General features: G+C 46.1%; 1 protein-coding gene across 1 annotated transcript in view; it reads right to left on the bottom strand.

Moving 5' to 3' along the window:
- Positions 1-350: 350 nt before the first annotated feature.
- UNC5B (unc-5 netrin receptor B) overlaps positions 351-26,280 on the bottom strand; it is a 154,696-nt gene continuing 128,766 nt past the window's right edge. Inside the window, exons 5-17 of the mRNA XM_024206604.3 lie at positions 25,111-25,291; positions 23,886-24,053; positions 23,028-23,192; positions 18,425-18,457; positions 15,616-15,810; positions 12,684-13,073; positions 11,770-11,857; positions 10,436-10,604; positions 9,809-10,042; positions 6,886-7,035; positions 5,460-5,624; positions 3,431-3,609; positions 351-2,421 (exon numbers count right to left, since the gene is read on the bottom strand). Of these exons, the coding sequence (XP_024062372.1) occupies positions 2,256-2,421; positions 3,431-3,609; positions 5,460-5,624; positions 6,886-7,035; positions 9,809-10,042; positions 10,436-10,604; positions 11,770-11,857; positions 12,684-13,073; positions 15,616-15,810; positions 18,425-18,457; positions 23,028-23,192; positions 23,886-24,053; positions 25,111-25,291 (2,283 nt within the window). The 3' untranslated portion in view covers positions 351-2,255. The remainder of the gene's footprint in view (positions 2,422-3,430; positions 3,610-5,459; positions 5,625-6,885; positions 7,036-9,808; positions 10,043-10,435; positions 10,605-11,769; positions 11,858-12,683; positions 13,074-15,615; positions 15,811-18,424; positions 18,458-23,027; positions 23,193-23,885; positions 24,054-25,110; positions 25,292-26,280) is intronic.

Here is a 26,280-nt window from a genome sequence, read left to right as displayed (position 1 = left end):
TCACTGGGTCCCCTTTGTATTAGTTCTCTTTCTTCACTGGTACTTGCAACACATTCTAGTTTTGTACCACCTATGAATTTCATTAATGTGCTGTTTACTCTCTCTTACAGATCATTGACCACTGCACGACCATGCCAAACTCCTCTCCCACTTGCTGCACTACTCTTTATGGTCTCTCGACCAGCGTTCAGTACAAGCATATTTCAATCAATTTATCAAAGTAAGAGTTTGCGAAACATTGTATCAAAAGATGGATTTGATTATAAGGACTTTAAAATGATGTGGTCTTCAAACTAACCTCTATATCGCAGGCCACTGGACCTTGCTTTGTAAAAATAACCCCTTCTCACTCAACACTCCTCCCAGTGGGAACCACTTGTTTAAAGTGCCAAAATATAGATTTAGGAGTCTAACTGTAGGCTCCCATTTTTTACAGTCTTGGCTTATGGATGGTGGCATGTTGCTGTGTGTTAGTGCACGACTGTATCAGTGAGTGTGTGTATTTACATTGTTGATATGAAGGTCTATTTATCCTAACAAGTTTCTTTCTTTCTTTCCCAAATGTCCCAAAAGAATTTCCTCCTAAAAATACAGATCTTAAATACTTTGGGCTCCAAAATCTGACCCACCCCAGAATTGTAATAATCTGATGGAGGCTGTCCCATAGATGCCAACTAGTTTTTGATGAATTCACCACTGTGTTAAAGCACTAACCTTCCCTCCTAAACAACCCACATAAGAGAAGAAAAACCAAACAAACAAACCGCTACTGTAGCCTCTTGTCCTCCCCTTGCTGGCTGTGCTGGGCGTTTAGTGAGTTTTCTAACAAAGGAAACTCCCAGAGCTGTACTGATTGCTTAGGAACTAGGAAAAGGCCCATTACCAGTAATGCTCATCTTGTTCAATTTCCTGCCAGTGCAGGAGTATTCCCTGCAGTTTAGTTTTAAACAGCTCACATTTGAGGGTGTCTACTGCTTCTTCTGGGAGAGACTTCCACACTCCAACGACGAATACACTTTCCCCTGATATGCAGCTGAAAGTGTCCTTTGTACATTATCATTCCATTGAAATGATGACACTGGTGCACACAAAAAGAAGCTAATGCTCTGAAGCCACATTCTTCTCTCTGATTCAAACAGAGATGAGATGGGATTGGGAAGGAACGATCCCTGAAAGGAGGGGACAGAAGGCTGTGTGAGGTTTCAGCTTCTGTAACAACGCTGAGGACTTTAGTTGCCATTTGAAGAAAACTATGAAAAGAGCGACAATGTCCCTTTAAACTTGTTTCCAGAAATGGGTTTGTTCTTCTGTGAGCTGGTTGCTTAAGTGGCCTCTTTGCATTGTGCTGCAGCCATAAGGGAGAGGGCTCAGCTTGCCCTTTCTGTGCCACATGGGTCTCTAGGCACTTAACCAATCTGACTTCAGCAAGGGTCCAGAGATATGGAAACAAGTTGTTCTTGACTTTTTGTGTGTGTTTTCATTACTAATTCTCGCAAGTGTTTTACTTTAAATCTCTCTCTCTCTCTCTCATTCTCACTCTCACGCAAAGCGGACTGATGCTCTTGCTCACACACAAAAGACTTAATGTTTTTGTTTTTTTAAAAAGGACTCATCCAAAGATCTGGATAATAAATTATTTGCGTTTCCTAAGAAACTGTGGTTTTTTTCCTTTTTTTCCCCTTAATAAGCTGTCTGAAGCATTTGACAGAAGTAAGCAGTTTGGCTAGATTGTACTCGAGTCTTCTAAGCATAAATGCCATTAAAGAAGAAGAACAAAGGTGGGGGGGGGGGAGAAGAAAACCCCCCCAAAATGAAACAAAAATAAACCTCAACCCAGACTCTAGAAGCCCTATATTCCTGCATGCTATGGCGGAAGCAGCTGCCCACTTCCACCAATGGCTGTCATCACGGTCACCAAAGATGCACTGCTCTTGCGCCACACTCCGGAGGATGGCCAGGAGGAGGAGAGAGCCTGTTTAACACTTGGATTGCTTGTAAACGGTGTGGTTGGATCTCTAAGGCGGAGAGTGACTTGGTGAGGGAGGAGTGGGAGAAGGAGTTTGCCTTTACCCCTCATTGTTAGCTACAGATCAGCAACCCACCAGACACAAAGTAGAAATTGGCCCCGTCCCCACAACCCTTCCCTACCAGTTCAGGAAAGGCTGTTCTCTATTTTCTTCCTCCTCCTTCTCTCCTCCCTCCACTCTGTCCTTCTCATCCATTGCCTAAAGACTACCAGCTACTTGAAAGTAACATCAGCAGTCCCCCTCTGTTGCCATGACAACCAGCATCTCGCTCTTGCCCATCTCTTCCAAGGCACTAGCCAGGGTATTGAGATCACCATCATCTTGGTGCTGGGCTTCCCATAAGTCCAGGATCACCCCTGTTGGGCTGGCTTTGGTGGCAAAGTAGTTCAGATACCTGTGAACGGAGAGAGAGAGAAAGTTGTGTTTAACTTTACACATTTACCCTATTGGTATGGTCTGAAGGCAGCAGAAAGGGGTGTTGGGAAAGGAGGCCAGGGTATTAGACTCTGGAGCAAATCTGGGTAATTCTCTCTGATGTGCACTGGGATGGAAATGCCGTAATTGAAATGCAGGGCTCCTCAGGGCATCATCTACATTTATTATACAGCACTGATGCAGAAAACATTCATGGAAAAGCAAGGCATATTTTATTTTATTAAAATTACAAATGCTCTCTCTATCCCTGCCCCCAAAGTGAAATCCTAAAACAGAACAGCCCAAGAGCCATCAAGGTCCCTGGCCGGAGGCACTTGCTTTGCACAATCATGGCAGAATTTTAGGAATGTTCAGCCAGTCCAGGATCTAACTGGATGCACATCACTCAGGGCTCTACAGTATGAATTAAAGGGGGGAGAGCACCATTCAAACCCAACAGGGAATATCAACTTCCCCACCCTCCAGGTCTCAAGTGTCTCAGCTCAAATGCTCAAAGGTCTCAGCATTGTGGCTGAGTGGAAGGAGCACAGGGTTGGGAATCAGAAACTCGCGAGCTCTAATTCTCTCTCAAGTACTGGATCACTGTGTACCCTTATAGAAATCGTTTCACCCTCTCTGTGCCTCAGCTCCCCGTCTGTAAAGCAGGGATAATAGCAGAGCCCTACCTCACAAAGGGGTTGCAAGGATAAAGTAGTTCCTGAATGTACATCTAGTGCTACACAGTGGTATTTCTGAGTCACCAGAGCTTCATTTTTGTGGCTTTTCACACAGTATTCCTTCCCTCTCCCTTCCCTTATAAGCCCACTATCGTTCTCGATGCTTGCCGGCTTCGTGTCATCAGAGACAGCGCTGGATCCCCAAAGTGCAGAGTAACATGGAAATACAAAACTCTGTTTTCCCAAATGACAGGTGTGAGGCAGGAAGGTGAGTGCCGAGCATCTAGTGCTATACAGCGAACTGAAACCCACCGATCCATGGAAAGTTTCTGAGCAAGAAGTCTCCAGTCATTTCCTCTTGAATTGGGGGCATCAAGGCTGTTGCAGATTTTCTGCCGGATGGATAGCGGGATCTTGAAGGCATAGGGTCCCAGCTGGGTAGTCACAGCACTGCCATGGTGCAAGCAGAAGGCATCAAAGGAGCTGGCATTCTGGGAGAAAAAACATTTCAGAATGCTTTAAGAAAAAAGATTTCAATGGAGAACTCCTCCCTTATCAGCCTGCACTGTGTCCCCCCTTGTCACCTTACCCTGCCCACAATTCAGGGTCTGTGCATTCCTGCCCAAGAGCAGGGATGATTGTGTTTCTTTATGTGGAATTTCAACAGTGCTTTCAAAAACTATCCAGCAGCAAAGATAACTTGGGATCACAGAGAGACTCAGACAGACAAAAAAAAAAAAAAAAAAAAGATCGGGACAGGGAAAGAGAGATACAAGATGGTAACATTCACTAAAATGCATTAGGCATGGATGTCTAAGAACAGAAACAAAAAGAGAGAGGTGGATAACATGCCACAAAGAATAACAGTGAAGCAGCTAGTTCTTAGTGACACCAAACTCTTCCCCTGAGGGTCCCTTCAGTGAACCCAGTCGAAAGCAACCTCCAAATATCAGTGCATGTGGCTAAACAATTTGGAGCAGAGCCAGCAGCATCAGAGCACATTTTCAGGGCTGCACAAATATTAAAGCCTTGAAATTCCCAGTGACTCTTCCAAATGCACTGGCTACCAAAGCCCAGCCCTTGGCCTCTTCATTCACTCCCATCTCATTGGTTAGCACACACTTTCACCTGGCTGTGAGAGGGGACAGTGCCGACTGGCATTTTAGTGCCATCCCCAAAACAGACTCTGGGAAACAGAACTCGTACACAGCAGAGGTTATGTGCTATTATTTCGTGATCCACAGGTAGTGTTCTAGGGGATGCTCATGTACCAAAAATCAATGTCTCATCGATATTTTCAAAAGCAGGGTAACAAATTCTTACCACAACTTAGCCCCTTTGCTGTTACTGCCAGAATCTGCTGGTATCTCAGCAATAGCTGTAACTGGATGATCATTCAATTCAGTGGGCTTTTCTCTGTACCTCTCTCTCTCCCTCTCTCTCTCTCGAAGTGAAAGCAGTGCTAGTGAAAGGTGGTAGGCTGACAGACCTAGATACTAAAGGTTCACTATTTCTCTAGTCCTGGCAGGGAGAGCAACAGTGCCAGTTTCCCTACACTGCCTTGCCATTCCACAAACTGGCTCTACAGGGGTCACCTCTGAGCAGAAGAGGGTAGTTCAGTTTACAGGCCTTGGTCATTGTCCTGAGAATCACGAAGAGAGCTAGTTACCACCAACTGTGAGACAAATCTCTGACTGAACCACAAACTTAAGAAACAGGAGGCCATGGCCAACACAGATGTTAATGTAGCGTGGCATCCACAGTGGTAAAACACTGAGGAGTACTGAGAGGGGCTCAGATACTATAGTGATGGGCAACCTCTATATTAGATAAAATCGATATACCGGGATTCATGGAGGACATCTGAGGACCATTTCTAGTCTTCTCTGTTACTAGAGAGGATGGAGGACTTCCTCTTTGGTAACTAGCCTAGTGGACACATCCACAGATGGCTGTAGCTGAGCCTCAGTGATCCCAGGCTATTATCTATGGCAACAGCAGCAACACGGCAAGGGACATTTAAAGAAATAGGATGCTGTTATTCTTTTATTTAACAAGAGTGGCAAAAAGGGAAGCGTACCCCTGAGGCAACAGCACCAGCTTTCTTTGAGCTAGTTGAGAGCCTGATTCCAGTCTCACTTACACCACACATATCAGCACTCACTCTATTGACATCAATAGAATTACACTGGTGGAAAACTCAGATCAGAATCAGCCCCTGGGAGTTCAGGTCAATACCCTCAGAAGAGATATCATCAGACCATGCTCCTTCCTCTGCCCTCCCAGGTATAACTATGAGTGGGCACGGCCTCCCTGCTCTCTTCCCTTTCTCTTTGCTCACCTCTCCGAGTGTAGTGTGCAGCTGGAATATCTGCCCTTCCCCTTCCACCTGCCGGACGCAGATCTTGCAGGTGAGCTCTGTGGAAGCCAGGCTGTATCTCTCCAGGGTGAAGGTGCAGTGCAGAGCCCTCTGGCTGCCACTCCAGATGTGATAAAAGGGGATTTCCTGTCACAGCAGATTAGTTCAGTAGAATGTTACACAAAACTCAACAACCCTTCGTAAATACAGGAAGGGCTTCCTGACTAAAACCCATTGGGGTTTTTTTCATATTTGAAATTATTTATTTTTATTATTTCTTTAAGTGGTAATTTTTTTAAATGCCTCCCAAAAAGGTTCTAGGTGCCTGACAATTAACTGTACAACAACCATAATAATGACCACACAGCCCTGTAAATACCATATAGATTTGCTTTTAAGTCATATTCTAGATTTCCCAGCTTCTACTTCGACTGGCAGGAGATAGGGATCATTCTGTGCTGACAACTGGCAGGGTGGGACAGGGAAAACTGACAGACAGTGACCCAGCTACCATGCTGGGACCCTGAGTCAAATATGGTAAGTGAAAATTCCCCTGCTGCCTTCTCCTTCCCTTAGAACAGTGGTTCTCAGCCTAGAGTAAGTGTACCCCTGGGGGAACATGGAGGTCTTCCAGAGGGTACATCAACTCATCTAAATATTTGCCTAGTTTTACAACAGGCTACATAAAAAGCACTAGCCAAGTCAGTACAAACTGTATTTTTATGTCTAATTTTGTAAGCAAGTAGTTTCTAAGTGAGGTGAAACTTGGGGTACACAGGACAAAGACTCCTGAAAGGAGTACAGTAGTCTGGAAAGGTTGAGAGCCACTGCCTTAGAAGACAGCCTGAGAGAGCAGAGAGATATATCACTCTCTTAGCAGATAATCACAGGTAGATGGGGGAGCCCTAAATCTTGACTAGATAAGAAAGTGAGTAGGCAAGGTGCTGGATTACTAGATCTCAATAGTATGAACATTGCTTACTTATCACCATCAAAGGCATGATCACAGATCTATATCAGAGCATGTAAAGCATAATCCAAACATACTTTTGCGCCTGGATTGCTGCTGGCATTCAAATATTGATACATTATAATATATATATACACACACACAGAGTATATATACACTGTCATTCATGCGTTATTGCTTAATTATATATGAGTGAGCATGACACATGGGTCCCTGTGTGAACGGGTGTTCTTTTCTACAAACAGATGGATGAATAATTGCTTCATAGCTGTTGTTTCTATAGGGACCATTTTAGTAAAGTTTCCCTTTTGGGGGCACCTTCGGATCACTCTGCCCTGTCCTTCTCCTTCCCCCAACTTCTGCACTAGTAGCTAAAGTTCCAGTGTACTGCTACACATGAAAATTCCATGTAACCCATATTACCACTTGGCCACCCACCTGGTATTTAGCCAGCAGCTTGCTCTTCCACAGCGAGTGGGGGATATCATGGATGGAGAGGCGTAGGTTGTGATAACTGTCTTTAAAGAGTAGTGGCTTGGGTTCCTCTATCAGGTAGCCACCCAGAGTCTTTTCCAGTTCAAGCACTTCCTATAGGGCAGACAGAGGATGGGAAGCCATGACATCAAAGGTTACCACTATCAAGTGGAGCACATGAGTTTTTAAGGCAGCGCTATGTCAATGCAGGGTCCACACTGTTCAATGAACTCTGCCAAAAAACTTTACAAAGTACAAAAACAACAACAACAACAACATTCAAGTTTAGTATGTTTTGAAGATATTGACATAATGGATAATGGTTGGTGTTGCAATGCAAGCCAACCAACCAGAGTTGAAATGACAAGAAGAATGACACTAAGTTTAGCCCCAGTAATCAGCAAAACACAGGGAAATTCAAATCCACGGTGTGACATGTCTCTTAAGAATTACAACAGTTGCACAGGTGCAATGATAAAACAAGAGTACAGCATCCTGCACTAAAGAGATATTTTAACATATAACAGACTAGGCAATGCTTACAACCCTTGCTGTGCTTCCCGTAGGGCCTTCTTCAGGGTAAGTTACTTCCCTGATGAAGGGCTGATCATTTGAAAGTTACTCTGATTCTACAGAACACACTCTCTCTAAGCTAGACCCCAATGAATTTTTTGCTGGTGAAATGTGCCATATTGACAGCCCTGGAGAATAAATTCTTCCACTTATCCAAAGAAGACCTACAACAGTGCAAGCTTCCAGATACTGCCTGGGCAATATCACTAAACCCTGACTCAAAGGATCACCTCTCAGGGGGAGATGGGAATTCAGTTTTCTCCCTCATTCCATTCTTGGCCTGTCTGTTAAGGAGCTATGATAGTACATTGTGTGATGTTGACACCGATTCACCAGAACCTGGACTTAGTCCACCAACTCATTTCATAGAGGCCATCAAATAGTCATCAGATGGGAACAACTTTCAGTCACTACCATGCTGATTTGGATTTGAGTAACCTCAATGTGAAAGTCTGTGCATCCTCATAAGTCACCCCGTGGATATTTTAGAATCTGAAAACAGAACTATGCTGATTGCAATATAAGAGTTAATGAGACAGCACACAACACAGTGAGGCCAGAAACATTGTTTTGGCTTTGGATGTTGGACCCTGCCGTATTTTTCAGGTAATCTGAAGGTCTGTATTTCATAACTATGTACAGGTGGGGCACTTTAACAAGTGTGTGTGTGCCACCAGTGTTAATAGCACTGCTCTGCTTCAATAACAACCCAAATCACAATAGTTCTTTTCAGTTCAAGAGACACCTACTGGTTTCTAGCATGTTCTTTTTTCATCACCACTTTAAACTTTATTTTACCAGTGTAAGACAATGTTGTTTTTATAAGAAAAATAAGATCCAATAAGATTGCCAAGTGTGGAACTCCATCTAGAGAGATCACAACAAGGGCAAGAAAGTAACACAGGAAATAAATGGAACAAGCACAAAGGTCCCAAGGCACCCACCTTAAGAGATGATTTATAAGAACTAAGTTTAATATTATTAATTATTATTATATACCACAGACAGACAGACAAGGAATCCTCGAGTAGGAATAGGGAAACGTGTCTAAGCCAGGGACAGTGGGAGCTGTGGTGAACTGAGTATTATCATGGTATATCAATTTAGGGTTCATTAGCACAGGAAGGAGAGAAAATCTTCCAGCAGTGACAACAACATAAGCCCTTGTGTAATCTCTGCAGAAAGAAGGCACACAATATAGGTTATGAAACACACTCCCTTCCCCTCGATATTTCCTCCAAGGACCATGGAAAATGTTATGGCTGATCTCTGGGGAACACAGTAAACATGCTTATTATTTAACTTTGGTCATTTTTCACAGGGTTGCATCAGGTTGTTTGCTCCCTGGAGCCAGACCTTTCCGAGAGACACCACACAGCATCTTGCGTGCCAGCATGACCACATTTGGAAGCAATGGCAGGAGCAGGCTGAAGCAATTTGTAGCCCAAATACAGAGACTGAGGCAGCTGGAAGAGCAGTATTCAAAAGTAAACTTACATGCACTTAAACCTAGGGGGGAGGGATAGCTCAGTGGTTTGAGTATTGGCCTGCTAAAACCTAGGGTTGTGAGTTCAATCCTTGAGGGGGCCACTTAGGGATCTAGGGCAAAAATCAGTACTTGGTCCTGCTAGTGAAGGCAGGGGGCTGGACTCACTGACCTTTCAAGGTCCCTTCCAGTTCTAGGAGATAGGATATTTATAAGCTTGATATTAACCAGCTACTGTGAGCCAGAGTCACAACTGGTGTAAACCACCACAGTCAATGGAGCTGTGCTGATTTATACCAGCTGGTGGTCTGGCCCTATATATTTAGAAATTTGCACAAGGACTAACAAACTTGTGGGCTGGTGACCTACTCAAAGCATAGTTCAGCTTACAGATCACTTCATGGAAAGATTCCAAAGCCCTCAGGATTATACCAGCTCTGGATCAAGTGCAGCAGATAAACCTACCTGAAAATCTCTGATGAATATATTGTCTAACGTTAGTGCTGGGCTAACGAAAATGGATTTATGTCTGTTGCCCATTGGGACTGCCAGGCTCTAAGCTAGTTTGCTTTCCCCTGTCATGGAGCAGAACATGCTCACAGTTAATCAGTGTTTTTCCCTGCAGTCTTAGGATGAGAAAGAGCTGGAGAGTGACAAGACGTTCAGAGTTCAAAAAAGAAACACTTTTATAGCTTAGTGATTATTCATTATTTGCTCTACGGTGAAATGATCTTATGAATCCACAGGTACTAAAACGGGGCTGAAGATAGAAAAATGTGACAGTGGGGGGTTGCTTACTCGTGACCCCAAACTCTCAGGCAGCGTTACCTTCAATGCGTCTGGTGTGTCCTCCAAGCAGTACACTTTGAGGCTGTATTCTAATGAGGTGCAGACGGTAGGTGCAAAGATAGCCAGCTGGAGTCTCTTGATGGCTGACCTGGAGTAGGACTCTCCCACAAAAACATAGGTGCCAAGCTGGTCTAGTAAAACATGGCAAGACTTAGGCTCAAGCTGGCAGTAGCAGGGAGTGTTCAGGGTCTCCTCATCCAGGGTCACAACTTCCTAAAGGGAGGGATTAAAAACAAAGGTTCCTGGTCAGCCCTTTTGCTCCAGAGTAATTTGTTTGGCATAGGCACTGAAAAGTTTCCACTCATCATTCACCATGACACTTTCTGTAGTGCTGCAGCAAGCTAGCACGAGAACAGCTGTGAGCTTTCCACACAAACAGCACTCCATCCCTGCAGTAAACCGGACAACCAACCCCTTCCCACCCCCACCCCTCCCGCCCCAATCTGAACTCCTATCCTTTCCCTGACAGTGACAATTCCTCAAAAGGCTATGACTGGAATTGCTGTGACCTGCTCTGCAGCCTGCATTCCCACATGTCTCCTGCTGACTGAGGTGGAGCTCTGTGATGACATTTTGTTTCCATTGTATTATTAAAGTGCACTTTACCTCCCAGTTTCCTTGGTGGGATTGTGTTTTCAGCTGGAAAATCCAGTCTGAGGAGTTGATGTCCGCACAATGGGGGATGGTGAGAATGACTGGACGACACAAGAGCAACCCAGTGGGTCCGCAGGTCACCATGGGACTCAATACTGTCTGCGTGCCTTCTGAAGGTAAGCTGGAGGGGATGAATAAACACATACAGAAAATATTTAGCCTATGCCAGCCAAGTCATGCACCTGAAGAAAGAAGGCCAGCCTGCACAGTGCTGACACGTGCTGCCCATAATTGAGGAGAGGGGCAACCTGGCATCCTCTAAACTTAACGGGCCTGATTCCCACACTGTGAAACCAGCAGCATTACAACCACATGTCACAGAGTGGAGAATCAGCTCTACTGGGGTTAAAGACACTGGGGTTCCTCTGTAGATGACAATGAGCAATTACTGGCAATCGAACTACTGTGTTTGCTACCAGGAGTTCTGCTGGCCTACGGAAATACTGTAGAAGAGCTAGCCAGGGAGTTGTTTGGCAGAGGACACATACTGAACAGTGGACAGACAAGTGGCCAAAAGATTCCAAGTTTGTAGTGTAGCCATTGCTTCTGGAATCTTCACTGCCTTCATGAGAGGCCCAGGTGCTGCACAGAAATCCCCTGACAATGGTCACAAAATAAATACAAGTGGCAAAAGAACTCATTCTGCGCCATATTAGCAAACTGCACAGCAAGACACACTGCTTTCCCTCCTCTTCCCTATGTCACCAGCAATAGTCTCTGCATCTTTGGGTGCAGAAGTAAAAACCCCTTATTCGTTATTTACTAAGCACCAGAGAAAATGCTCGATGATCTATAAAGCACAGAGGAAGATATAGTAGCTGACTCAAAGTGCTCACAATCACACATACACAGCAATCCAATTCAGACACAGAATGCACCAGGTGAAATTTACCACAAGGAAGCATCGCCTTTTTATTGTTAATTATGAGAAAAATAAATTCTTCTTTGTTTGGCAGCTAGAATTGAGAAGCTTAGTGGAAGAAATGCTTTAAGGACGGATTTGAATAAAGCAAAGGTAGATGCTCATCCCAGAAAGGAAGGAAGGAAAGGTGTTCCAGGTGTAAAAGGCGTAGTTGAAGAAGCTGTGAAGTGGAGGATAGGAAAAGAGACAGAGGGAGTGTGGCTAGGCATGAGGCCTGGTCCGAGTAAGAAGCCAGGGAGAGAGTAGCAGGAAATGAGAGCTGAGATGCAGGACAGTGCAGAGGGAATTCAGATACGCTATCTCCTTCAGGTGGTTGTTACGGTGATGGCAGACTGCAGCACGCTGTACAGTACATTCTACTTACAGTGTGTTTTCTGCCTTGTTGATGATCAGGTACATTTCGTAGAACTTCCCCTGTGGGATTGCTCCATGAGGCACCAGCAGACTCACTCCTAGGGAAAAGAAAAAAACGGGGGATTCTTCACAGTGAGGAAATAATGAATGAAACCCCACTGAGAACAGCCAGTTTCCTCATGGGTTAATTTCAAATGGTGGGAACACTGTGCAAACTGAACTGGGGGCCTCCCTTCTGTGCAGACAGTGGTGTGAGAGCTTGAAGCCTCCTGCTGTTCTAACCCAAAGCTTCCCAGAATCTGGGACTGCTACTGCCGCTGGAAGTCAGGTACCGTTGTGTTGAACTGTCTGTATCAGAAGTGGGTACCTTCAGAGGCAGCTGGGTAAGGCCTGTGAGCTGTAAGTTGGCAAGTGCAGTGAAATGATCATGTGTTGGGTTTATTTCAGCTACTGGCCCAGATGCTTTCACCAATATGATTTGAAAGCAGCCATCCTTGAATTTGTGGCAGGGCCTAAGAGACCTTCTAGCCTGCCAAGATGGAAATCACGCCAGACTCCGTGCAGTCAGGCAGCATTCAGAGACAGGATAACCCTTAGCACAAGAAGTGCGGTAATTGTTTTCCTCCAATGCTCTCCAACAGGTTACAACTGGAGTAGCAAAAATACAAAATGATGGTCACCTCACGATGGTGACTGATTCCCATTCACTCTACCTTAGGGAGATACACAGGCCAGCAGCTTAATGGGGATGTCATTATAGAAAGGGATATTTGGATGCATCTTTCATTCCTAATCAGCACCACACTGTCTTCAAACCCAGAGGCCAACATCACAAGGCCTCACTACTCAACTGTAAGTTAGCTGACGTTAGAGAGCAACTGGGACAGCAGCAACCACAGCTGCACCTCCCACTCTGGCTCTTACCTGTATCTGGGATAGTGAGCCTTCCTCCCAAGCAGCCAAATGTGCCAGTGGCACTGTTCCCATGCTCCCGGGGCAGGGTGAGGAGATGCTGAGAGCCCATGGCCTTGTTCCTTATGTTCATAAAGTGATTGTCCCTGGCAATGTCCCCTGGGTAGGTGCCCGTGGGCACTGCCCCAAGCAGGTCAGCCCCGTCATTCAGCCTGGGGGAGGAGGATGCTGTGGAGGAGTTGTACACTTTGATCTTTAGGTTTGGGAGTGGGTCAAGCAGGGGGGAGTTGGTCATTGGGATCTTGTCAGAGGAGTCCTGCAGGGCATACATCGGGCCACGATATACACCGGCATTGGCTGTTAGGTCAGGCTGCATGGAAGGGTGCAACAACTGGGGATTGTCTGCAAGAAGAACAAAGATGAAAAAGCCAAAAACTTCAGTAACTTGTGAATTTAAACATAAATCAAAAGAGACCTACATGGAAACCTAGCCTTAGTGAAACAATGGGCTCAGGATGTATAAGACATGTCCCTGGGAGAAGCAGGTTATAAAGCAAGAGACTGGAGCATGGACTTTGAACACATCTGTCTCCCTTTTATCAATTACTTGAAAGGAAACTGCCTGGACTGAGAATCAGGATCAAAACTCCCTTAAGAATGAAGGAGAAGCTGCATCATAGTGTATGTATAGAAAGTTTAACAAGAATCTGAAAGTAGTTTGACTCTCCTGTAACTCTCACAAAGGAGTTGATACTTCATTCCGTGCTGAATAGCTGAAATGCTTTGTGTTCTTTATACTTTCTACCAGTTCTCTTTCCTTATTATTTGTATTCCTGTTGTGCCTAGAGGCCCCAATCAAGATCAAGGCCTTACTGTGCTAGGTACTGTATAAACATGAAGTCATTATCTTGCTTGATTTGTTTCCTTATTTTTAAGCTCAAAAATAAAATGACCTGTGAGCAGAGCTGGGTGAAGATTGGTAATTCCATTTTGCAGAGGATTTCAATACTTTGAAATTTGTTTTTCCCCCCGCAATTCAGAATTAAACCCCCAAATTTCAAAGTCCTCCATGAAAAGGCAAGTCCTGGGGTCCGGACACAGAGACAGAACTGGTGGGGCTGCCCCAGAACCATGGACCCAGGAAGCCCTGGCGTCTCTGACTCTGGGGCAGTCCATCTTGCTGGCTGCCCTGGGGCTGCAGGTGGGGCTGGTGAGCTGGAAAGAAATCAGGCAGGTTTCAAAGACTACCTGGTTTCTGGAGGAACTTCATAGAAATGAAGTGTTCCATGGAGATGGTTCTGATTTTGACAAATCAGCACATTCCAATGAAAAACTGTTTTGTCGGAATTTTTCCAACCAGCTCGACCTGTGAACTCGCCTGTTACTTCAGTTCTCAGCCTATGGGGACATGGAGACTTGACCCACCCTCTGTCTCCATTGAGAATTAATAGGCAGGAATCAAATGGAATCTGATCTGTCAGGTCAGTGTGCAGGGCAGACAGAAATCCCTCTCCCATGGGTACTGTCGTATTTATGGATAAATAGGTGAATGGAAGAAGAAAATGCTTCCAACAGCTCAGAGCCAAGGGACCTATTGCCTATTTAAGATAGAAATTCTGATTCGATTTTTTATTTTAAACAAGTTTTGGGGGCAATTTAATGCCAATGAAAGGTGCTAGATCAGGGGTGGGCAAACTACGGCCCGGGAGCCACATCCGGTCCTTCAGATGTATTAATCTGGCCCTCGAGCTCCCACCAGGGAGCAAGGTCCGGGGCTTGCCCCGCTCCAGCGCTCCAGTTGGGGGCTTGCTCCACTCCGTGCATGCCGTGGCTCTGCACAGCTCCTGGAAGCAGCAGCATGTCCCCTCTCCAGCTCCTACATGTAGGGGCAACCAGGGGGCTCCGCACACTGTCCCCACCCCAAGCGCCGCCCCCACAGCTCCCCTTGGAACCACGTCCAAAGGGAGCTGCAGGGGCAGCACCTGCGCCACCTGGCTGTGCCTCCACGTAGGAGCTGGAGGAGGACATGCCGCTGCTTCTGGGAGCTGCTTGAGGTAAGCGCCGCCTGGAGCCTGCACCCCTGACCCCCCTCTGGCGCCCCAACCCCCTACCCCAGCGCTGATCCCCCTCCAGCTCTCCGAACCCCTTGGTCCCAGCCCAAAGCACCTTCCTGCATCCTCAACCCCTCATCTCCAGTCCTACCTCAGAGCCCGTATCCCCAGCCGGAGCCCTCACCCCCTGCACCCCAACACCCTGCCCCAGCCCAGAGCCCCCTTCCACACCCTGAACTCCTCATTTCTGGCCACACCCCAGAGCCCACACCCCCAGCCGGAGCCCTCATCCCCTCCCGCACTCCAACCCCTAATTTCGTGAGCATTCATGGCCCGCCATACAATTTCCATACCCAGATGTGGCCCTCGGGCCAAAAAGTTTGACCACCCCTGTGCTGGATTGATAAACATGAAGCCTGAAGTCCTCTGTTTGCCCACAGAGCCGGTACAGTGCAGGAAGTGGAAATGCAAGCTTCCCTGCAATGCCCTGTGGGGTAATTTGGTCTCTGGAAGTCACTGCAGAGAAAGTGCCAATTCATTTCAGTTGCAGTGGTGGCTTTGGTGAAGCAGGCAGTTGAACCTCTTTTGTTTTCTGAAGAACACACACAAAACAAACTTCTGTATGCAAAGGGTTCTGGCATCATGGATTCTCTAGTACTGGAGCCCTGACTGTGGTTCTCACACACAGGAAGGCAATGGAAAGATGAGGAGAACTTCAATTCACCTCTCCCAGGTGGATAATAAATGAACTCCTCTCAATGTGGCCTATTCTTCCCCTGAGTCTGAGCCCCTTTATTTTGGTTTCACCTTCCTCCCTCAGCCTCCTTCCTCTGGGGGAGCAAAGATACTGCTGGACATGATATGAAGGAGCAGGCCAACTGATTTCTTCTTACCGTGCCTGGAGGTCTTGAAGTTGACTGGGTGAAAGCCTCCAGTCAGGGCAGCAGAGGAATCTGTGATGTCAGTGTCAAAATCCCGGCAGCTGCGCCGGTACACAACCACTCCGATGGCCATCAGGATGACGATGAAAACAAAGATGGCCACAACCAGGCCGGCATACAGGGCCACATCCCCCGTGGTTTCCAACACTAGGAGAGAGAAATGAGAAAAGGGAAACTAAGGAAACAGGGGCTTTGCACGAATCTGCTATCAGAACTGTGCCACCCACAGTTGGATCCCTGAATGATCAACCCACTGTCTTGGCACAAAAAACACCACTAATTCTAGGATTAACCCAAGCTTTTGGCAAATGCTGGGTGGGGGAGGCTGGGCTAGCACAACAAGTTAACAAATGGGTTCAAAGTGTAGTCCAAAAGTGAGAGCAACATGTTGGATATGCATATCTGTATCCCCAAAATCAAGAGTCACAGTGTGTGTGTGTGTGTTAGACACAGAGACACACCCACACCCAGCGTGACTCTTGATCTTTAGGCTCCCCAGTCCAGGGAGAAGGAAGAAATCTGCCTTGAAAGAAGATACACATGTAAATGGAAGAGATGATGACAATGAGCTAATAGGATAGTGCATGGAGAGATGCCATAAAGCGATCACTGGGCATTCTTCCGTCTGCTCCCATCTCAAACCAGTAGATGTGTCAACTCAGAGAAGGAAAGTACCAACTGCTCCGGAATGGCTGCTCTGGTGATTTGGTCAGCTGCTGCTACAGGGACACCTAAGCCAATATGTGTCACATTAGCCTGGGAACGTCCAATGTTAGGATTGAGGAAGCTTGAACCAGGCCCATGAATCTCTGCCTCTGTCACTGACTGCTGTTAAAATCCCTGACTCCCTTCCTTTAATTCTTCAATAGCAAATTAACCCCTATTTTATCCAGGGTATTTGCTCCCTTGATTTCAAATGAGTTCTGATGACACCACTCTGCCAAGGGAAGGAATTCTAACTCCTCAAGGATCCTGCAGCATCAATGTCTTGCCTCCAGCATATTTTAGTGTCAAAGACAGACTCTGCACCCACTATTGACTGGTGTTAAGTGCGTGGAGTCAGGCCATATTAGAGAATCAGATGCTGCTGTTTCTGAGACATACACATGTGTCTTATTTGAACATTGCCTCCAGGAAAATTACTCCAGATACATCAAACAGCTTGGCCTGAACACTCATGCTCTCTATTTTACCCCCTCTTTTCTTTTCTCCTTTCCTGATTTCCAGGTGCTCTCAGATGATGTTTAGTTTAGCTTCAGCGTTTCTAACCTGTACAGGGCCAGTGCCAGGTATATGGATCAGAACCAAGGCCAGTTTGTTATGATTATTTTTATTTCGTGTGTGTGTTTGTCCTTTGCAGGGGTAGGAGTATCACAGAAACATTCCAATTTGATGGTAAGGGAATAGCTGGAAACTTACACTCACAAAGAACCTGAAAGGCCCGTTTCCCAACTGAAAAATGTTCATAGGACACAGTATTTCAGAGCTATTGTGTACTCCAAAATTCTTCTAAACTGTGGGAAGAATCCAATTTTTAAAGTGTTCTTCTTTACATGTGTTAAATTCACTGTCTTCAAGAACTGTTGATCAATGTTTTATGTTCTGCACCTTTAGAAGGCAGTGTTGCCAAAGCTCATGATTTCATCATTGGTCTCATTATAATTATTGTTTTCCTTAAAGTCCCAGCTCCTGGAGTCAAGTGGATATGTGATGATTTCATCCTTCATTTTTAAAGAAAAATTAAGTTTCTAGCACTTGTGGCTACGGAAAAAGCTTCAAAATGTGACCCAGTGCACCCTAAAGGCTCAGAAAGCAGAAAGCAAATAAAAAGAACACCAAATCTATTATTTTTACAGATCTTATGATTTTAAAGCCAGTATCATGATTTTTAGTGAGCCTGACTCGTGATTTTTGAACATTTGTGATTGGCAATACTGAGAAGGAGCACACACTATCAAACCTTATAACGCTGACATGACTGGGGATGTAGTGGCACAAGAGGGAAGTAAATAAAACAGCCACATTAGTTTCTGTTCTACTGAAATCCCGGGAGAGAAAAACCATTGGTCAAATGGAAAAGGACAAAACTGGCAAGGAAAGAAGTTTGCAATGTTGTTGTTGTCGTGTTGGCCCCAAGGATATGAAACAGACAAGGTAGGTGAGGGAATATCTTATATTGGACCAACTTCTGTTGGTGGCGGGTAAAGCTTTTGAGCTACACAGAGCTCTTCCTTGGGAAAGAAGTGTTATTTCCTAAGTTGCTCTGGGTGCATTAACAACAACAGGGCTAGGAAACGAACAAACTGCTGGCACTGGTTTTAATTCAGGGCAGGGGAATCTAGGCACTTGTTCTAAAGCAAAAAACAAACCAAAAATTCCAACTTTTTTTATATGTATACAAACAAATTCTGTTCTCATTCATTTTGGAATAACTTCATGGACTTCGGTTACTTTGGATATATTCTGTTGTAACTAAGAATAAAGTTTAGCCCATGTAAATCGAGAAACTGATGCCTAGAATATAAGTTAAATTTAGGTCTCTCAAGCTTGATGGAGTAACTGTCCCTTTAACATCTGCTAACCCTTTCTAGTGTATTTCAGCTCTCTCCTCCCCTGCTCACTAGAGCAACTACATAGAGAAGCCCTTGGAGATGGAGCTTTCTAGTTCCAGGCTGACACCAGAGGTGCCAATGACCAAACAAAAGAAAAAACAAAGTAATGTATCACAATGAAATAAAGTGGCTATGAAATGAGGACTTACAGTGACTTTTGGGTTCGGTTAGAACTCTTTTATCTGTTAGGAAAAACAAAGTTAAAAACAAAAGGTGAAAATGATGATGGTGATGATGCTAATGGAAGGAAACAAACACAGTCATCAGCCCCAGCACACCAAGGAGAAGGGTCCCATGAGACATAAAAACCAGTGAATAGTTTAGAGAGAACAAGGAGCCTTAGGCTCTTTGGAGCTCTGTGAAGCCATGCAGAAGCCTTGCCCATGTGGTAGTTTTAGAAAGTAGGCTTGTGACCACTCTCCCACCCTGCAAGCCTGGCTGGCCTTGCTGCCCATCCAAAGGGGCCTAAGCTGCACAACCAGAATGGCAAATTTTGATCTACATTTCCAATAGGCTGCAGGAGACTGAGAGCACAATGACCTCTTCCCATTAAATCGTTTACTTCAAAAGGACGAGTGGGGAGACAGCTTCCCAAGCCGCTCCACCCACTGCTCACCTGAGGTTTTAGGGGAGCAGAATCTGCTTCTCTTCTGCCCAGCTTCCTGCTCTGACAATGAAATTCACTCACCTCCCAAGGGGTTCAACAGACATAAAACCCCAGGCACTTCAGGCCCCAGTGATAAAGTGGTGCCCAGTTCTCAGGGCCAGCCTCTGCCTCTTTTAGGTGTGGTGGAGCGTGAGAGGGGTCCCCCTAGGCTCAGCCCAGACCTGAGAAAGCCCCACTGAATTTCAGTGCTATTTTAATGTGTCCAGTGCAGCAGGGAGAACCATTCATTCTGTTAAAACCAGTGGTTACCACCCATTGGTTGGTCTTTTAGTTGGCACTCCCTTGTGATGGACTGAGAGATGAGTGTCCCCGTTCTCTACCCATCTCCTCACTTACCATACCCCTAGCACAGTTATGCCACCTCTCCTTCTCTCTCCATTCCTCCTCTTCTCTCTCATCTCTGTTCTCTCTCTCATCCCACTTTCTCCCTCTTTGTTTGCTTTCTGCTCTAATTCTTCTGCTTGTTCCCTTGGGTTGTTTTTTACTCCCAGTGTACCCCTTCCTCTCACTCATCAGATGACTACACGTTCCTGGCAGCGCAGAGGAGCCTCCATGTGAACTTTCAGGGCTTCACTGAGTACTGTGTGTGCAGAAGAGAGAAGCTTGGTTGCCAGGCTACTGTCTGAGCCTGTACACGTGAGCTTGTCTCATGGAATCTGCATTAGAGACCACCAAAGGAGCGTGTGGGAGGGGGGAGCAACTTGCAGGACATTTGCAATGGGGAGGATTTGGGTTCTTGAAACCTCTCCCACCCCACATACCCTCCCGCTTCGCTTCTCTTCTTCCCTCCTCTCCCACACTGGGCTTGTGCCCACCCCCCAGGCTGGAAATCAGTGGTTGAAACATAAAAGCATTGTCCTGTTACATGTTAGGCTTTGTCAACATTACCCTGTGTCTGGTTTGCTGATTATCAAAGCTATTAGCCTTATGTAATAATAGCTTTCTCCCTCCTGGCCCATCCTCCCATTTAACTCCAGCTTGGACTGAAGCCTTGAGTTACAAGATGGGCCAGCACAACAGTTTCAGCGGCTGTGGACGGCGATGGCCACTAGCAAGCTGACCCTGTGTCAGGAGAAAGGGCTTTGTTCAGACCCAAGGTTGGCAAATAATCGGACAGATTTACATGGGAACCCACCAGATATTTTTCCTTCATGTCTGGACTGTCCAAGTCTGATCCAGGATGGAAGCCCCTTTGTAAGGTCACTCCTTTGATTTTGGTTTAAAGCATGACGTCCCCAGCATGGGAACAATTATTTGTAGACGTTGATATAAAACAACCCTCCCCACTCCTTTCCACACCCTGCAGGTTCGCTGCTGCAGGAAGCCCCTGTCTCAATACTCCACTATTTTCTTTTTCTCTGTGAGGCGCTTTCCGCCTGCTAAGTGTTAACAGCCACCACCAGGTTGGCACCACACGTAGCTTAATTCTGCCTGCGAGCTGGACCCGACCTCTGCTGTCATGATGCCTTAATTTTCCCAGCCATGAGCTTCTACCAGGCCCAGAAGGCACTGGCTTGCAAGATGTTTCTTTGAAACCACTTCTGTGGTTCAACCCGCCCCCCTCCTCCTTGCTCATTGCCAACATGGATCGACACGGTGAGTTTATTTAAGATGACATGAAGGCAGTCATACAGCGAGGAAGGGGTTATGCACTCCTAACTCATTCTTTACAGCAGATTACAGCACAGGGGGCATTCAGGGTTATGCTAAGCAAACGAGCTGCAAGGCACCAGGGCAGATATTGCTATAGAACAAGCAGGTGGCAGCACTGGCACTATTCCTGGCTGTTAAGCAGACTAAGAAGGACACTTTTATACTCTCTAAAGCAGGTTTTTCTTGTAGCACCGCCCCATGTTTGTAACTGGGACCATTCCATGGCTGCTGGTCAGGAGTGACACTAAGGAATGAGGTGAGTCCAAGGAATTCCAAATTCAGGTCAAGGAAGTCCACCTGGATTGTCCCATGAAATGTATCACACTCATTTCCACTCAGACCAAGAATAGGGTTGGTATTTCAGAATATTTACTAGATCTATTTAGATCCCAAATGGGGAACAGGAAACATCCAAGCCTTTCTCCACTTCATCTGAATTCTAGAGGAGAAGGTTTAAAGCAGAGACGTTTTAAAGACTTCAGATTTTTGGCTTTACGCCAGGCCCTGGGACATAGACTTTATAACAATTGATTTAAAGAAAAAAACAAAACAATAATTAAAATCTTTTCTCACTGGGGATTTAGGTCATAAATTAAATGAGTTTGCTGGGTCTCATCAGGACACAAACATTGCACAGAGCCTGATCCAGTACTGAGCACATGCAACTTCAATGAAGTCTGAAGAGAGATGTATGTGCTCAGCACTCTGCACTTTGTGGGACTGGATCAGCGTTGGGAGTGGGTGACAATTTCTGCTAGAGCAAGAGGCAGGTTCAGGATGGGAACACCCAGGAGGTCTGCCACGACTTGTCACGTCAGTGAAGTACAGTGATCAGAGGCGAAACAAGCCTCTTGTCACTGCTGAATGGTCCCCTTTTCTGTGGCACTAAATGGAACTTTCCTCCTGTGGGAAGTCAAGCTGTATATTCAACCCTTCCCAGGCCTGGGGGTGACAGGCAGCACTCAGTCTGCTCAGGAGAGACCTGTGTTTAAACACTTGTACCTCAAGAAGTGGTGTGTAAGCGTGCAGAGTGGAAAAATACACAGAGGAGTCACTAAGGAAATTTAGGACTACAACTACCCCTGAAGAGGCATATTTAAAAGAAGTGGTTGGCCCTCTGTTCCCCTCCCTTCATCCCTCCTACCTCAGTTTCGTTTCCTCTGGCAACATACATGGAACACACATGCTTTTTTAAAGGTTAATGGACTTGGTAGTGATGGAAATTGATCATGCATGGGCCAGGAACCTGCATGGGCCAGGAACCTGCTGTGCACATTCACTCTCTTTGGTGCAGCCAGTGACCTCCACTCTGCCATGGCAAGGTCACCAGGGATGACAAACACTTTGCTTTTTTTTAGCAGCTCATTCCTAGGTCCTTCCATAGCAGGGAGCACACCGCCAAGTGTTCTCAATGATAATGCGTACCATGAGGTTTAGGGTGTCAGCTAGATTTGAAGCCAGGTGCCACAGAAAGAGGCTGGTGCTTCACCCAGTGACCCATGCAGTCAACTTCCATCAACCTTTTGGAGCAGTAATCAATTGCCTACCCTAAAAATGTCTAATCTTCAGGTTTACAAGTAGTGTAGCAAGGCTCCGACTGGGCTAGGGGGCTGTGCCAGAATTCTATGCTAGCATCGCCAACAGGTGGGGAGTCCAGTAATGGTGCTTAAGAATATATCCCACATCCACCTAAATGAGTATGAATAACCTTTATTTCCTACAGTTAAAGGGCTTTGTGCATCTTGCTGTCACTGCCTCTCCAAGTCAGCTGTGTGCTGTACATCACTGCAATCAGAATCCATTCCAGATCAGCTTGGATATCCACTCTGGAATTTCCCCGTGGTTGTCCGATGTAAAAAGCTTATGAAGTCGGCAATACTGTCAGACAGGCTGACAGCAACCCTGGTCTATAATGTCACTTGCAGTAAGAGGAGCTCTAAAGTGGGTTTGGGTTTCTGGGGCCACCTGGAATGAGCCGTGGGGGCAATCCCTGGGAAGAGATGATCTTGAGCTGGAGTTCTGTGCCCACCCGGAATGGGAGACCAGGTATAGTGCCTGCTGCCTAGACCAGTGGTTCTCAAACTTTTCTACTGGTGACCCCTTTCACATAACAAGCCTCTGAGTGCAACCCCTCTTATAAATTAAAAACACTTTGTTGTATATTTAACACCATTATAAATGCTGGAGGCAAAGTGGAGTTTGGGGTGGAGGTTGACAGCTCAAGACCCCCCCCCCCATGTAATAACCTCGTGACCCCTGAGGGGTCCCGACCCCCAGTTTGAGAACTCCTGGCCTAGACAAAAGCAGAACAAACCCTTCAGCTTGCAATGCCTTCCCTTTTAATAAAACCCTCTTAGCATGGTTTTTTTTTCTGGTTGTTCCTTTCCTCCCTCTCCCTCCCTCCTATGCTGTCCCCACACTGGCTCACTCACTTTGCATGCACAGTCCATCGGTGCAGTTTTTGGAGTCCAGCAACACTCCGCTGCAGTCCTTGCCTCCGTTTTTCGGGGATGGGGCAGTGCATTCCCGGCTCCTCCAGTGGGTGCACTCCGTGCTGCAGGCTGACCACTTGCTCCACTCTGTCCAGGCTCCATCTACTGCGTTCAGGAGAGAGAGAGAGAGAACAATTCATTGAAGGCTTAGAGGAAGGAGCAGAGAGATTTGAATCAGTATTGTATATACAGCAGTCACTTGGCTTCTCTAATCCTAACAGATAACAATCAAAAGAAACCTTAGGATGAGGCAGCTGCTGCACAACCTCTGAATTGGAAGGTTAAGCCATTACAGAAATGCAGATCTGAATTGGCTTTAGCAGCCCAAAGAGATGAGAACTGGAAGGTCATCTCACTGGTGGCTTGTTCTCTAGATGACAGGGCAGGCAAAGAAGGGCTCCAGCAGATCATTTGAGAGAAGGGCGATCTAGAAAAAGAGACAGCTCCACCAGCCTAGGTACTTGAGGGAGGTCTTATGGAGGTCCATTGTATGTCAAGCCCAGTCCTGCAGTGGCCTGGGGAATGTAAGGTGCATGGCTGCGCTCTCGTCTAGGACCGTCAGTTTTCACAGTCCACAATGAGAGTTTTCAACAGGGAAAAGTCACTTCATACTAGTTGGAAGGAGGCTGCTCTGAGACACACGCCCCCTGACCTCCTGCAGATCCCCCTCCACAACACACACCATCTCCACAAGCCCCTGGGCAGTGCTAGAGATAGTGCTGAACTGGACAATCCAAAGAGGGGAGCACACACCCATGATTACAGCTGGCCTCAGGCTCTTGCATGAATTGCCCTTACCTGGGCACATCGTGGTACAGGCGATTTTTTGGAAGGGTTGCCCCTCACAGGAGGAGCCGCCATTGAGAGGTGCTGGGTTGGTGCAGGTCCGGGTGCGCTTCTGCCAGCCACGGCCACAGCGGTTGTTGCATTGAGACCATTCTGACCAGGTGGACCAGCCACCATTCACTGTGTACAGAAAAGTAAACAGGAACAAACATGCTGCTTAAAAACTCAGAGCCTAGGAGTAACATCATATTCGTGTCCAAGCACCAGTCCAGCCACTTTTGTCCTCTCCCTCTCTGGCAGTCACTACAGCCAACAGGGAAAGCTACTGCTGGAGTGAACACTACAGTTTCATGGACCCACTTGGAGGGGTCACTAAACAAGGTGAGGGCTGTACCTACTCTTTTCCAGCTCCCTAGACTGATCCACACCAGCCAATCACCAGGCTCCTTTAATCTGACACATCCCCATTCACAACACTCCAACAAATAAACATGTGCCTTCAAGTGACCACCTCCCAACTCCAGCTGCTTGAAAAACCCTGAACATTTTTGAAATGTTCCTGGTTTCTCACCTCACTGGAGCTGCACTGATTTACCCCAGCTCTGCTGGCCTAGGAGTTTTAACTTCACAAATATTTTTGACTTGGAGAGCTTTTCAGTGGGACAGAGCAGAAAACGGCCACTATTTTGCTCCAGAAATTGAATAGAGACACATTGCTTGGACTTCTATCCTTTCATTTTAATTCACTGTGGTTCGCACCCTCTGAGTTTTGCTTTGGGTTTCTCATATGTGAAACTCAAAGCAAAACTCATCCAAATCCAGCATTTCATCTGGTTTCCTTGCAAAACTTGTCTAGCTTTGCTCAAACGATGCAGCCCAGCTTCACTTGAAGCACCATGTATATATTTCAGTGAACCAGCCAGGTTTGTATCAAAACTAGCAACCGGGCAAGGCTTTTTTTTTTTTTTTTTTTTTCCTAGTTTCAGGTTTGCTTTCAAAAGCCTAAGAATAAACTTTAGTACTGGTATAAGCTGATGGAGAGTTTCCTTCAGCTCAAGAGGTCTGTGTTTCTGATGCTGAATGGCATGAGTTCTACTCCTCACATCAGGCATGTGCATTAGCTGATAACTCTGGTACTTCTACAGATAAAGCCACAGATAATCATATAAGGTTCCCCTGGGCTTGTGGACACACACTATGGCTAATCCCTGCTTTCCTAAGAACAAAGGGTCAGTACCATAGACGATGACAGTGGCTGTGGTGCTCCGGCGCTTAGCCACAATATTCTTGGCCACGCAGGTATAGTTGGCGGTGTCTGAAAGCCTGGCCTGCTTGATTATGAGGTTATGATCTATGGTTATCAGGAAGTTGGTGTCTCGGGTAGTGTCAATAACATCCTCGTTCCTCAGCCACTCCACCTAGAAAGGCAGAAAAAAAGGGGAGAAAGAAAGGAAGGAAAGGAAAGACAGAGAAGAGTAAAAGAGTTGACAGGGTTGGTAAAGTTATTAAAAGAAAACAGAGGAAGGAGAAAAAAAGAGAAAGAGAACCAGAGGCAATTAGATATCATCATGAGAAAGCAAGATTACAGAGTTAAACATTGAGCGCCCATTGTCACTACCAGAAATCGCCTGGCTAAATCTCTGAGAACACCACTCAAAATCCATCATTGCACACCCAGGAAAAGAAATGATAAATAGCTAGGTGAGTGAGTGAGAAGGTGGCCTCAACCATCCTGCTCGTTGCACAGGATGAGAGAAGGGGAAGGTGTACTAACAGGTGGCCAAAGAAATGTGAAGCACGCTGGCTCTTTCCTGAGCTACTGTGCTCTCTTAGCACACAATGAATGCTGGTCAGTGGGTGCAGGGATGAAGAGGCAATTAACATGGGATGTGGCTAATGGGAGTGGGGGCAAGGCTAGGAAAGAAATCCGAACGCCATATGGTCCCCACCACAATGCTGGCTTACAAATGGTGTAAGCGGGGTGTAAACCAAATCAGGGACCAGTTGCTTTAATTATACAGGAAGAACCCTGCACTGGGGTGGTAAGGAAAACTACAGAGTAGAAGGTAATTTGATTGACACACAGAAGGAGACAAGCAGGAATAAGACTCAAAGAAGAGGGGGAAATGAGCTCTGAAGTTGAAGCTAGACAAATTCAGACTGGAAATAAGATCTACATTGTTAACAGTGAGGGTAACTGGACCCATTTACCAAGGGTCATGGTGGATTCTCCATCGCTGACCATCTTTACATCAAGATTGGATGTTTGCTTAAAAGATCTAATCTAGGAGTTATTTTGAGGAAGTTCTATGGCCTGTGCTATACAGGAGGTCAGACCAGATGATGATCACAATGATCCCTTCTGCCCTTGGAATCTATGAATCAGAACTAGGAGTGAGCAACGTAT

The sequence above is a fragment of the Terrapene carolina genome, unplaced genomic scaffold, assembly GCF_002925995.2.
Source record: "Terrapene carolina triunguis isolate 2854851 unplaced genomic scaffold, T_m_triunguis-2.0 Scaffold95, whole genome shotgun sequence".
NCBI classification, from domain to species: Eukaryota; Metazoa; Chordata; order Testudines; family Emydidae; genus Terrapene; species Terrapene triunguis.
Note: the sequence above shows the minus strand (reverse complement) of the source record. Positions and strands in the feature narration are given on the sequence as shown.